The sequence below is a fragment of the Meles meles genome, chromosome 5 (assembly GCF_922984935.1).
Source record: "Meles meles chromosome 5, mMelMel3.1 paternal haplotype, whole genome shotgun sequence".
NCBI classification, from domain to species: Eukaryota; Metazoa; Chordata; class Mammalia; order Carnivora; family Mustelidae; genus Meles; species Meles meles.
The window spans coordinates 47,493,874-47,507,808 of NC_060070.1; the positions used below are offsets into that span (position 1 = coordinate 47,493,874).

Below are 13,935 nucleotides of genomic sequence, written 5' to 3' on the forward strand. Positions count from 1 at the left end.
GAGAAGCAGAGCCTTTGAGAGGTGCTTAAATCCTGAGGGTGGAAATCTCATGAATGAAATTAGTGTTCTTATGAAAGAAATCCCACAGAACTCCGTAGTCCCCTCCACTGTGCGAGGACCAGGGAGGAGGATCCAGTTATGAACCAGGAAGAGGGTGTCACCAGAACATGACCTTACTCATATTGATACTGGACTTCCAGCCTTCAGAACTGTGACAAATTAGTTGTTTATAAGTTACCCAATCTGAAGTATTTTGTTATAGCAGCTCAAATGGACCAAGACACATAATGAGACAAATCAGAGATACCACACTCATAAAAATCATTATGTTAAATTTTTCATTGTGACTAACAGACTTATAAAGTGTTTCCCTAGAATTAATATAACAACTAGAAACAAAACTCAGCTATACACTAAATGAAATATCATGTTTCTAAAATTGTAAGCAAGTGAGTAAAAAAGTTAACAAAAGAAAATGATGTTTTTAGACATAAATTTTATTTTCTCCAAGTAGTTTAGGATGGTAATCCAGTATTTTCAGGATTAGATTCTTATCGCATTACAGAAACATATGAACCAAAATAAAATAGAGTAGCTAGTCAATACATCAGAATAAATTATTTAAATTCAAATCATTAAGTGTACTCATAAAATAAGCTTGGCATTTTCTGTTTTTGCCACCTCAACTCACAATTTCCTTTTTGGTGAGAATATTAGGAACAAGCTACTAAAGATAGTTAATGCCATCATGTACTGTCTATAATTATAAACTTCCTAAGAAGCAGTAATAGGTTCCAAAACAGATTAATTCATTTTCTTTAAGAAGTTAAAATATCAAGAGCATCATGTCACAGCTAGTGAAACAGCACTGTACTTGGTGTTGGGCTCTTTTCCATCACTAATAACTCAAAAACTGTTAGTACATGGTCCAATTTGCCATTCTTTTATTAATTTGAGTTCCTACATATTGATTATTTTAAATTATTGGTTGCAATTTTTTGAATAACTTGTATGTGCTAGGACTTGACTAAGTGATTTCATTATTACAGTAACAGAATGGAATAAGAACTGTTTGTTTTAGAGATGAAGAAACTGAATAAAGTTCTGAAATGTTGAGAAGCTTGTCTAAGCTAACTAATGTCTGTTGAGCCAGGATTTGAACCCAGTCCATCTACCTTCCAAGTTTGTGTTCTTACAACCTACCTATATTTTCAGTGCAATACACAAATCAGATACATACTACAATATTTTTTTAGTTGTTTTAGAAACGTTCAGGTCATATATTGAAGTGTTTAGAATAATTAATTTTTGTGATGTTAAAACATTATTGATCCAAGGATGCTTGCTGACAAATCTATGACTTTGCTTACTTAGTTGCACTAATAACAGTACCATCTTACCTCTCATAGTACTCTGATCCTTCTTCTAAGCCAGGCAGAATACCAGTTAGCAATCCTTGTAGACCAGGCTTCAGCGTTTTACCCAAAGGCAGGTAATAGATCTCATACAAACTTAGCAATGTTGGTTTCACAGACATGGCAGCATTTGCAAGAAGAGGAAATAACCCAGAACTATTTAAAAACATAGAAACAAAAGGGAGTGGGGGAGAAGCACATTAACTAGAAAACATTAATTCATATGTTTCTACATATACATGTAAATCTTGATTTATATTTTGACGAAATAATAAGTTCTCCTAATCAACTCAAAATGATATCCTCTTCTACATCAATTTAATCAACCCAGGTCTCTCACCTAAGCCTCATATTCATAAAACCAGTGGCCAGCTATTTTACAAAGACTTCAAATTTCACAATTTCAAAATATTGCATCATTATCCATCTGGCTGACCAAAAAATTATAAATTTAGGAGCGATCCTTGACTCCTTTAAAAAAATCTTCTCCTCTTTGAATACTGTAAATCACCTCCATCTCTACCAAACTTTTCCCTAGAAGACACAACTATTATGTAGCACTCAATCATCCTGACTTAACAGGTACTGCTTCAGTATTGCCCTGAAGCACCTGTCCGCAGGAAAACCTTTCACTGGCTTTCTTTTGACTTTCAGTTCAGTCTAGTTTAATGCAGCTTTTAACATTTTTTGATGTTTTGCTACTACACACCTATATAGCCCACATAAGCTCACCAATTTTGCTCTTGCCCCTTCTGCTCCAGCTATACTGAAGAATTCCTTTCAGATTTGTTTGAGAACCTTCCATGCTCTTTTTAGTGTCTAGGTCTTTCCATATGCTGCTCCAATAGGTTTAATTCCTACTCCTTTACTTACAACTTTTTTGTTGTCCACTGACTTCTAGACTTTCAGGAATTAGCCTAAGCCATTTCCTGGAGAAGACTGTCTTCAAATTAGACTAGGTTAGGCTTCCTGTTTTATGTTCCCATAGTATCCAATACTTACTTATTCTAGTAAGTAATTCTGTACTTCTTGAGTAATTCTAATAGGCAGCTCTGTAAATATCAGAAAGCAAGGGACCATGACTTATCTTTTTGTTTCTGTATCCTAAGGTCCTAGCACCAAGTCCTCTTGCACTTAAGTGCATAACAAAAACATAAAGATTCTCTTGCTACTAATTTATATAGTAAATAGAGGTCATCAAGAGAGAACTCTGTTTCCCACTTTTCTGTCTCCAACTTCAGGTAGTCTGATCTAAATTTATAGTCAAAGCCTCTTCAAAGCTACTTTCCTTCATAAGCACCACAGCCCAATGCTGGCTTTTGCCAAGGTCCTGCTTCATCCACTTTCCCTTTTTTTTCCCCCTTTAACTTCTCTCTTTCTTTTTTAAAAGATTTTATTTTTTAAGTAATCTCTACACCCAACATGGGGCTCGAACTTACAACCCTGAGATCAAGAGTTGGATGCTCTACCAACTGAGTCAACTAGGCACCTCCATCCTATAACTTCTGTCCTTCTTCTTCCACTTACATCTTTGTCTTTCAGCACAATTGTGTTCAATCTTATTCAGTGTACCCGGGTGATCTCAATTATTCTCAAGTCTTCAACTGCCACCTAAATGCCGACTGCTGTAAAATCTCCAGACTGAGGTCCAAATTTGTCTTACCAAAAGGTGACTACATATAATATTTCATGGTACTCAAACTGCACATTCAGCCTTCTTAGTAACACTGCTGTGTACTGCATCATGTTAAGAAAAAATAAGCTTAAGGGGTGCCTGGGTGGCTCGGTGGGTTGGGCCTCTGCCTTCGGCTCAAGATCTCAGGGCCCTGGGATGGAGCCCCAAGTTGGGCTCTCTGCTCGGTGGAGAGCCTGCTTCCCCCTACCCATCTGCCTCCCTCTCTGCCTACTTGGGATCTCATTCTCTCTGTCAAATAAATAAATAAAATCCTACAAAAAGAAAAAAAGCTTAAAGCGGCAATATGATATTTTGCCATATAACAGTTTGTTCAACTTTAAAAGTATTTGTATATAATTATGTGCAATCATATACCTTGAGATTAACAAAATTACAAATGAAAAACATAAAGTCCAACATTAATATAAACTTTAGTTTTTAAATTAGCTGTACTTTGAAAAACTATAGAATAGCAATACAATTTCACTCTATAGTATGTATGAATGTCTGCTAGATCTAGAAATGTTTTCCTAGGTGTGGTATTATAGAGATAATTTACTATTCTGATAACATCCTGCTGAAAAAAATCAGATATACTGCAATTCTATAAAATAACTGTTTTTAAGGTAAAATTTGTGTTATTGAAGAGTTAAAAAGTAGCAGTCATGTCTTATAAAGTCCTGCATTAAGAAAGGAAAATCTACCATCCCTGAAACTAATAATGCACTAAATGTTAACTAAATTGAATTTAAATATAAATTTTTAAAAAAGAAAGGAAAATCTATCACTTATTAGAGAATTACACGCAACACAAATTCAGAAATTCTTGGCTTTTCTTTTAAAGTTCTGTGTTTTGGAATGCAGTATTTATTATTAAAAACAACCACGACATCCATGCAGAATTTAAAGAAAAAACATATATGCCCACTAAAGCAGACCCAGCAAAGCTAAAAGTTTGTTTTCATTAAAAATTTTTTTTGTTTTATTTTAGCATTATCTGGGTGGCTCAGTTGGTTAAAGTTTCTGCCTTTGGCTCAGGTCATGATCCTAGGGTCCTGGGATCAAGCCCGCATGGGGCTCCCTGCTGAGCACGGAACCTGCTTCTCCCGCTTCCTCTGCTGCTCTCCCTGCTTGTGGTGTCTCACTCTTGCTCTTTCAGATAAATAAATAAAATCTTAAAAAAAAAAAAGATTTATTGGGGCGCCTGGGTGGCTCAGTGGGTTAAGCCGCTACCTTCGGCTCAGGTCATGATCTCGGGGTCCTGGGATCGAGTCCCGCATCGGGCTCTCTGCTCAGCAGGGAGCCTGCTTCCCTCTCTCTCTCTGCTTGCCTCTCTATCTACTTGTGATCTCTCTCTGTTGAATAAATAAATAAAATCTTAAAAAAAAAAGATTTATTAATTTAGAAAGAGAGCATGAGCAAGGAAAGGCAGAGGGAGAAAGAAGCAGACTTCCCACTGAGTGGGGAGTCTGAAGTAGGGCTCCATCACAGGACCCCAAGACCTGAGCCACAGCCAGAGGTTGAATGTTTAACCAACTAAGCCACCCAGGTGCCCCAAATTTGTTTTTATTTTTAATTTTTTCTCCCAAAGATTTTATTTATTTGAGAGAGAGAAAGACAGATGGCGGGGGTGGAGGGAGAGGGACAAGCAGACTCTGCACTGAGAATGGAGCCCAATGTGGGGCTGCATTTCATAAGTCTGAGATCATGACATGAGCTGAAATCAATGTGGTTTGTTTAACCGACTAAGCTACTGTGGTATGCCTAAAAGTTTGTTTTTAAAAAGACTAACAAAATTGATAAACCCTTGACAAGACTGATCAAAGAAAAAAAATAAGGTCTGAGTTAGCAATATCAAGAGTGAAAGAGGAAAAGTGGATATGCATATGGGAAAGAATGAAACTAGACCCTTATCTTACGCCACACACAATAGTTAACTTGAAATGGAGTAGAGACTTGTGCTAGAAACCATAAAACTCTTAGAAGAAAACATAGGGGAAAAGCTCCCTTCATTGGTCTTGGCATTGATTTTTTAGATATGAAATCTAAAGCACAAGCAACAAAAGAAAAAATAAGTAACTGGACTATATCCAACTAAAAAAAAAGAAAAAGTAATCTGTGGAATGAGAAAAAATGTTTGCAAACCACATATCTAACAAGGAGTAAATATCTAAAATAATATCCAAAATTAATTTAAGGGACTCATGTGTCAATAGCAAAAAATCCCAGATAATCCAAATAAAAAATGGGCAAAGGACCTGATATATCATCCAAAGAAGATACTGGAATGGCCAATAAGTACGTGACGAGGAGCTCAACATCATTAATCACCATCAAAAACAAAATGGGGTATCACCTCACAACTGTTGGAAAGGCTATTATCAAAAAGACAAGAGATGACAAATCTGGCAACGATGTGGAGAAGAGAACCCTTGTATGCTGCTGGAGGGAATGTAAATTGGTATAGCATTTATGGAAAACAATATAAAGGTCCTTCAAAAAATTAAAAATAGAAGTACAATATGATCCAGAAACCCCACCTCTGGATATATATCTAAAAGAAATGAAATCATGAACTTGAAGAGATATCTGCACTCCCATTTCACTGCAGCATTATTTATAATAGCCAAGACACGGAAACAACTTGTATCCATTGACAGATGAACAAATAAACTGCCACACATGCTTGTGCTTGTGCATGCATGTGTACACACTCTCTCTATCTCTCTCTGAATGCAGTTATTATTTGGTCATTAAAAAAAAATCTTGCCATTTGTGACAATATGGATGGACCTCGAGGCCACGATGCTATGTGAAATAAGTAAGTAGAGAAAAACAAATATTATATCTCACTTAAATGTGGAATCTAAGAAAACCAAGTGCATAAAAACAGAGAAGAGAATGGTGGTTGCCTGGGATGGGTGGGGAGGAGAAGTGGGTGAAGGCGGTCACAGATACAAACCTCCAGCTACAAGATAAGTAAGTTCTGGTGATATAATGTACATGATGGTGACTACAGTTAACAATATAAGAGAATAGACCTTAAAAAGTTCTGATCATAAGAAAAAAAATCATAACTGAGGTTATGATGGATGTGTTAACTTATGGTAATCATTTCACAGTATATACGCATATCAAATAATATGTTGTACAACTTATATAATGTTGTATGTCAATTATATCTTAATAAGATCAGAAAAAATTTCACACAGATATGAAAAAAGAGAGAGAAAGAATTACTAACGTGGAAGTTAAGTAAGAGGAAATTATCCAGAATGCAACAAAGACAGACAAGAGGTTTGAAAACAAGAAAGAGAGGATAAGAGATGGGAACTCAGAGTGAGAAGATCTAACATGCTTACTCAGAGTTCCAAAAAGGGGAGAGAGAATAGATGGAGTAAAGACAATTTGAAGAGATTCAGAATTGATGAAAGTCACTGATTCACAGATGTAAAAATCTCAGTGAAACAAACCAGGATAAAGAGATACCACCCTCTAAATATGTCACAGTGAAACTACAGGGTATTAATGACAAAGATGTAGAGGAAAGGCTCTTACAGATACATAAGTCTTCTCTAGGCAAGTCTTTTCTGAGGATTTGATATTTAATCAGAGACCTGAATTAGAATTAGGGGGTGCGGGAAACAACAAAAAGATGAGGAAGTATAAACAAAGAGACCTGTATCATAGAACAAAGTGAATTCGGTGGAAAAAAATAGGAATTGGATGTAATTGAGACAGGCAGGGCCAAAGTACATAAAACTTTAGAAGCCAGAGTAAGTACTTTGAATTTTACTCTTAAGTAGCAGGAAGAAGTCAATGGAGGTTTTTAGCAGGAGAATGACATCTATTTAAAGTATCAAAAAGTTGGGGCGCCTGGGTGGCTCAGTGGGTTAAGCCTGGACTTTCGGCTCAGGTCATGATCTCAGGGTTCTGGAATCGAGCCCTGCATCAGGCTCTCTGCTCAGCGGGCAGCCTGCTTTCCCCTCTCTCTCCTCCTGCCTCTCTGCCTACTTGTGATCTCTGTCTGTCAAATCAAGAAAATAAATAAAGTATTAAAAAGTTTACTCTGGTAATATGTGAAGAAAAGGATATAAAAGAATAAGAACAATATTATGTGTGCTTTAGGAGGCCAGTGACAAAGACCAAGCTGGAGATAAAGCTTACTTAGAGCAGATGCTGCCAGTGAGGGTGGAAAGAAGTAGATGGACTGGAAGATCTACGAGAACAATAACTAACATTTGTTTAGGACTTCCCATATGCTGCATTGTTCTAAGTACTTTATAAATATTTACATTTTTAATTTAATTAACAATCCTGTGAAACTGGTAATGGGAATACACAGAGAGGTGAAGAAAATGACCCAAGATCACAGAGCTGGTGAGTGAAAGACAAACCATTTTGATTCCAAAGCTTCTGTTCTTTACCACTATGAAACAAAACTCTTGATGACAGATTGTACATGGGAGGAAGAAGAATATGGGCAAAGAAAACAAGATACTAAGTGTAACCCTTGGATTTCAGGCTTGTGTAAATGGATGGACAATGGTGCCATTTACTGAACTTTAGTGCACTTGCAGAAGACTGGGTTTATAGAAAATGAGGTTAGGTTGGAATAGGGTGAATTTCAGTTGAAGAACCACACAGAGATGGTGAGTAAGTCAGAAGTTTAAAGCAGAAGCCAACACTGGTGATACCAAGTTGGGAGTTGGGAGTTAGCACTTAAAGGATAAACCATGGGTATGGATAAGCTCCCCCAACGAAAGCAATATAAAAGCAAAGGTAAGGCTAAGCAGCTTTAAGAAATTCCATATGTCCATATGAAGACGAAAAATTAAACTGCAGAATAGAAGCCAATAAAAAAAGACTATTTCAGGGAAAGAATGATCAACTACATTGAAAGCTGCTGAGAGATAAAGGTAACTTATATCTTCTCAGTGTAGTCCTCAAGTTGAAAAAGGCAGAAAGTAAGTATACTATCAACAATTTTAAGCAAAAAATTTTCATAAATGACATAGAAGAAAAAAAATCTTACATTAAGGAATATCCTAAATTTTTCTGAAGTACTTAATATCAAAATATTTGACACAGACATCTAAAAACTTTTTTTTTTTTTAAAGATTTGATTTATTTATTTGACAGAGAGAGAGATCACAAGTAGGCAGAGAGGCAGGCAGAGAGAGAGGAGGAAGCAGGCTCCCTGCGGAGCAGAGAGCCCGATGTGGGGCTCGATCCCAGGACCCTGAGATCATGACCTGAGCCGAAGGCAGCGGCTTAATCCACTGAACCACCCAGGCGCCCCTCTAAAAACTTCCTTAAAGGAGTTTTCAGTATTTTAGCTTTTACTGCACAAAACATAAAATAATTAAAAATGTTTTTTATTTTTACATAAATAATAAAATTTTTCTTACCTGTATAAAAAAAGATCTTTGGCAAGTCTCTTAGGTCCAATGATTTTGAAGATAATCTCATATGTTTCAAGCGCCTTTCGATGAACTCCACCTGGTAATGCTGGATGTAGGCATTGAGCTAGTCGTTTGCCTATGGTCAGTTTTTTGGGCACTACCTGGTACTTTGCATTATTTTGTAAAACCTTGAAGAAAACATTTTAATTCATTTGAGTAAAACAAAAACATTGTATCTTTTATTTCCATTTTCTAGTGCAGAATTATAAAAAATCCTTGTAAGACTTCTTTACACTCTAAAAAATTATAGAGGGTGCCAAACAATTCTTGTCTCAGTCAGTTATATGTATCAGTATATGCCATATTTAAAATTAGAACTGAGGATGTAAAAAAATTATTTTGTTAAAGAAAAAGAACCCACTACATGGTAACGAAGTATCATTTTTATTAAAAAAAAACACATAATATTTTGCCAACAAATTTATTCAGAAGAGAGGCAATGATTTAGATTTTTACAAATCTTTAATGTCAGTTACCCTTTAATCTATTTTTGAAACACTGTTTGAAAGATATGAAGGAAACTGGATCTCAATATAAATATATAGTTGGAAGAGCAACAACCTTTGCTTTAGTGTATCATATGATAGCAAGGAATTCTAATGCTTAGAAGAACCTACTTAAGATTAAAATTGCCCATTTGTTTTTACTAACATAATTTCCCAAGTGGACCAAATACAACTGCATTTATTCAAACATAACATTTTTTTAGAGATAATAGTCAGGGTAGAATTTATAGAAGATTCTATTTTTAGAAATTCTATTTATAGAAGATTCTATCACCCAAAGGAGATTAGTTATTTAAGTAATAAGAACTTGAAAGTTCTTCCAAGTATTATAGTAAAGTGCTGATAGAAAATTACAGAATAAACACTCAGAATGAAAACAATAAAATATGCTAGAATTGGAATTTAGAAGAAATATAAAAGAAGTCCTTTACTTTACAAAACAAAGAACTGAAGTTAAAATGTATAAAATGACCTGCCAAAGGCAGTGCAGTAGAAAACTTAGGACTGGATCTCCCAGTTTATAATGAAAGTGGAGGCTCTAACTGAGGTCCACTTAGATATACCATTTTTAATGTTCTTCCTACTATAAGCTTTTAATTCAGTCTTAAGTTGGATGTAATGAATGTAAATAAAATGCATACATGAAAAGCAAATTAAGGGCAAAATACCAGTAAGAACACAGCTATGAAAAATATTTTTCAACTAGCTGCTTCTGTTTCCAAAATATTAATTTGAATTTTAAACACAGTAGCCATGAGTCAATATTTACAAATTTTTAATTTATTTTTTTAGTAATCTCTACACCCAACATGGGCTCAAACTCAACACCCTGAGATCAAGAGTCACATGCTCTTTCAACTGAGCCAGTCAGGCACTCCAATATTTACATATATTTTAAGGAAAAGTATTATTACCTCTGTGGAAAATTTAATGATCTATTAAACAAAATGTTTTAATAAAAAATTCTATTAATACCAAATAAAATTTAAGAAGTAAAATAAAGCACCGTTTTCTGAAAGTATTTCAAAACTGAAAAACCTGTATAAATGAGGTGAAAGTTTAGTATATTAATAAACAATAAAATCTTATATTAATGTATTTAAACTATCGTCAACATTTATATTACATATAGTACATACAATCCTTGCCTGTTTCTCAACTTAAAGTAAGTTTTTCAATGACTTGCATATCCTACTTTGTATTATCTGGATACAGTAATATGTTTTCATAAATTATTGATTACATATAAAACTACTTATGTACTCAATTATGTATATTAATTTTGCAATTTAGTAAATTGCTTTTAAACATAGTTCCTAATAAGTTTTCAGAAAGAGACTCTTCAGAACAAAAAAGAAACTAACTACTTTTAAGCATATTCATACATAAGGCTATTGTAAAAAGCTGAGAATTTATCAAACCACAAATGATAAATGTTAGAAGTTAATATGTCAAACAGAAGTTTGTGCATCTACGGGGTGCCTGGGTAGCTCAGTGGGTTAAAGCCTCTGCCTTCAGCTCAGGTCATGATCCCAGGGTCAGCTCAGGTCATGATCCCAGTGCTCTCTGCTCAGCGGGGAGTCGGCTTCCTCCTCTCTGCCTGCCTCTCTGCCTACTTGTGATCTCTGTCAAATAAATAAATAGATAAAATCTTAAAAAAAAAAAAAAACAAACCTCCAAAATCCCCAAAACTATAGATGTAAGGTGAGAAAAGTATGATCTAAGTTAAGAAAGAAACAAAAAAAAGTGTTAAAACTTAAAGCTATGAGTTGATCCATAATGCCACCATAGCAGGGGATTAAAACTAGACATGTTTGGAGGAAACACTCAAGGTGAACCTCCAAAGCTTAATCGACAACTTGTCACTTTTGTAAAAAGTACTGAATATATCTGAGGATTTCCTGGATACAAAATTTTCCTTACTGCTACATAACACTTGCAAAGGACAGAGGAATTACTACATTCCATATGGAGTTTTAAATTTTGCTGTCAGGAACTGCAGAACCGTATCTGATGATCAATTACAGATTTGTTATCCCTTGGAGTTAGCATATTTGCTTCCCAGTCTTGTGTTTTTAATGCCAATGATGGAATAACTATATTTTTCAAGTACTGTTGTTCTGGCCACAAAAATATACCGGGCTGTATAGGTAGGCAACTCAGGAAGTAAAATAGCTGTACCAAAAGTAATTCTGAACTTTTGTTATGTTTTCATAATTCTTCACTTCAACCTTTAGAGAAATTCAGTAAGTACAAATTCAGATTTCTGATTTTTACTTCTTTTTATGAAATGGATAAAATGGACATACCTTATTAAGTTTTCCAAGTGCCGATATCAAATCTGCCCATTCACTGGAATATTCAAAATTCTTTAGTGCTTTGTCAATTGCAGCTACATAGTTTCTGTATTTAGAGTCACTCAGTAATTCCAGCTCTTCTGTGTTCATCCTCCCACAGCGTCCCACTAGAGACCAGTTCCAAAGTCATGTAAAGTCATTACCTATAAAAAAGTCAGAAGAAACCAAAGTTACAAAGTAAAATATTAAAACAGATTTGTATGCTCTTGCTACAAAACTATTGGCCAACTTTAAAATAAATAAATAAGACTTCACTGAAATGAAAAACTTTTCTGTTTCAAAGTCTATTATCAAGAAACTGAAAAGAAGACTTCTGAGGAAGATGGCAGAGTGGGAGGACTCTAAGATCACCTTGTTCCACAGATACAACTAGATAACTAGATAACTAAATAACTAAATAACTCAAAAAAAATGACCTGAAGACTGGCAGTACAAACTCTCCACAGCTAAATGTAAAGAGGCCATATCAAAGAAGGTAGTAAAGGGGGCACCTGGGTGGCTCAGTGGGTTAAGCCGCTGCCTTCGGCTCAGGTCATGATCTCAGGGTCCTGGGATCGAGTCCCGCATCGGGCTCTCTGCTCAGCGGAGAGCCTGCTTCCCTTCCTCTCTCTCTGCCTGCCTCTCTGTGATTTCTCTCTGTCAAATAAATAAAATCTTTAAAAAAAAAAAAAAAAAAAAAAGAAGGTAGTAAGGGCAGTGATAAGATCCAGAGCTAAATGGATCCATGGAGGGAGGAAGACTCCAGGCCTGAGAGAGGAGAAAAACCGACCCACACCTGGGAGCCTGCATTGGGTGGATGAATTACCATAATATTTCGCTTTGAAAAGCAGAGGGGTCAAATTTTGTAAGTTCTTATATCAGCAGGGCTTAAAACCTGGTACTTTAAAAATCAGGAGGCTTGTGAGAGAACAGTGAGGGTGAGAGGAAACTGAGCCTCCAGCCTTAAAGAAATAGCAAAACAAAGAGTTCCAGTAAGATAGGGCATAGAAGCAGCAGTTTGAAAAAAGCCTGAGTATCTGGGAGGAAGATTTGCTTACTAATCTCAAAGCACCTGCTGGAGGGGCAGGGATCTTTGGGAGACTTTTCCAGGAAGAAAGGAGCTGGCAGGTATGGAGGTTAAACAACATGTTACTAAACAATGAATAGGACAACCAAGAAATCGAAGAAGAAATCAAAAATACATGGAGACAAACAAAAATGAAAACACAATGGTCCAAAGTCTTTGGAATGCAACAAAAGTAGGTCTAAGAGGGAAGTTTATAGTAAGAGGAAGTTATATTATAAGAGGAAGTTTACAGGCCTACCTGCAGAAGAAAGAAAAATCTCAAACAACCTAACCTTACACCTAAAGGAGTTAGAAAAATAAGGGGCAACTAGGTGGCTCAGTCAATTAAGCATCTAACTCTTGGTTTTAGCTTAGGTCATATCTCAGGGTTGTGAGATGGAGCCCCGCATCAGGTTCTGTGCTTAGTGGGGAGTCTCCTGAGATTCTCTCTCTCCCCCGCTCTGTCACTACCCCCCAATCCCCTGCTCACATGCTATAATAAACCTTAAAAAAAAAAAAAAAGAATTAGAAAAAGAAGAACAAACAAAACCCCAAACCAGTGGAAGGAAGAAAACAATGAAGATTAGAACAAAAACAAGATTAAAACAAAATAAAATAAAAAAAACAAAAAACCCAGTAGATCTGGTAAATGAAATGAAGAGCTGATTCTTTGAAAAGATCAACAACTGACAAACCTTTATAGCTAGACTTATTTAAAAAAAAGAGGGGGAGGCACAAAATCTGAAATGAAAGAAAAGAAGTAAGAACACTATAGGACTACAAGGGGTTATAGGAAAATACTAAGAAGAACTTGTATGTCAACAAATGGGACAACCCAGAATCATATCGTCTCCCAAAAACTGAATCAGGAAGAAAGAGAACATTTGAATAGACCAATTACTAATAATGAAACTGAATCAGCAATCAAAAAACTCCCAAGAAACAAATGTCTAGAACAGACAACTTCACAAGTGATTTCCACCAAATATTTAAAGAGGTAATATCTATTCTCAAACAATTCCAAAAAATTAGAAGAGTAAGGAAAGCTTCCACTTCATTCTATGAGGCCAGCATTACCCTGATGCTAAAACCAGATAAAGACACTACGAGAGAGAGAATTATAGGTCGGTATCTCTGATGAACTTAGATGCAAAAATTATCAACAAAATATTAACAAACTGAATCCAACAATACATTAAAAAAGTCATTCACTATGATGAAGTGGGATTTACTTCAGGGCTGCAATGCTGGTTCAATATTTGCAAATCAATAACTACATAAATCACATTAAGGAGAGAAAGGATAAACACCATATGGTCATCACATTTAGATGCAAAAATTATCAACAAAGTATTAACAAACTGAATCCAACAATTCATTAAAAAAGTCATTCACCATGATGAAGTGGGATTTACTTCAGGGCTGCAATGCTTGTTCAATATTTGCAAATCAATCATTACATAAATCACATT

General features: G+C 35.5%; 1 protein-coding gene across 9 annotated transcripts in view; it reads right to left on the reverse strand.

Annotated features, from left to right (window-relative positions):
- DOP1A (DOP1 leucine zipper like protein A) overlaps window positions 1–13,935 on the reverse strand; it is a 105,869-nt gene that overhangs the window by 61,079 nt on the left and 30,855 nt on the right. For all 9 annotated transcript variants that reach the window (XM_046004202.1, XM_046004199.1, XM_046004203.1 and 6 more), the window contains exons 2-4: window positions 11,371–11,561; window positions 8,502–8,683; window positions 1,401–1,571 (exon numbers count right to left, since the gene is read on the reverse strand). In XM_046004202.1, coding sequence (XP_045860158.1) covers window positions 1,401–1,571; window positions 8,502–8,683; window positions 11,371–11,508 — 491 coding nt within the window. In that variant the 5' untranslated portion in view covers window positions 11,509–11,561. The remainder of the gene's footprint in view (window positions 1–1,400; window positions 1,572–8,501; window positions 8,684–11,370; window positions 11,562–13,935) is intronic.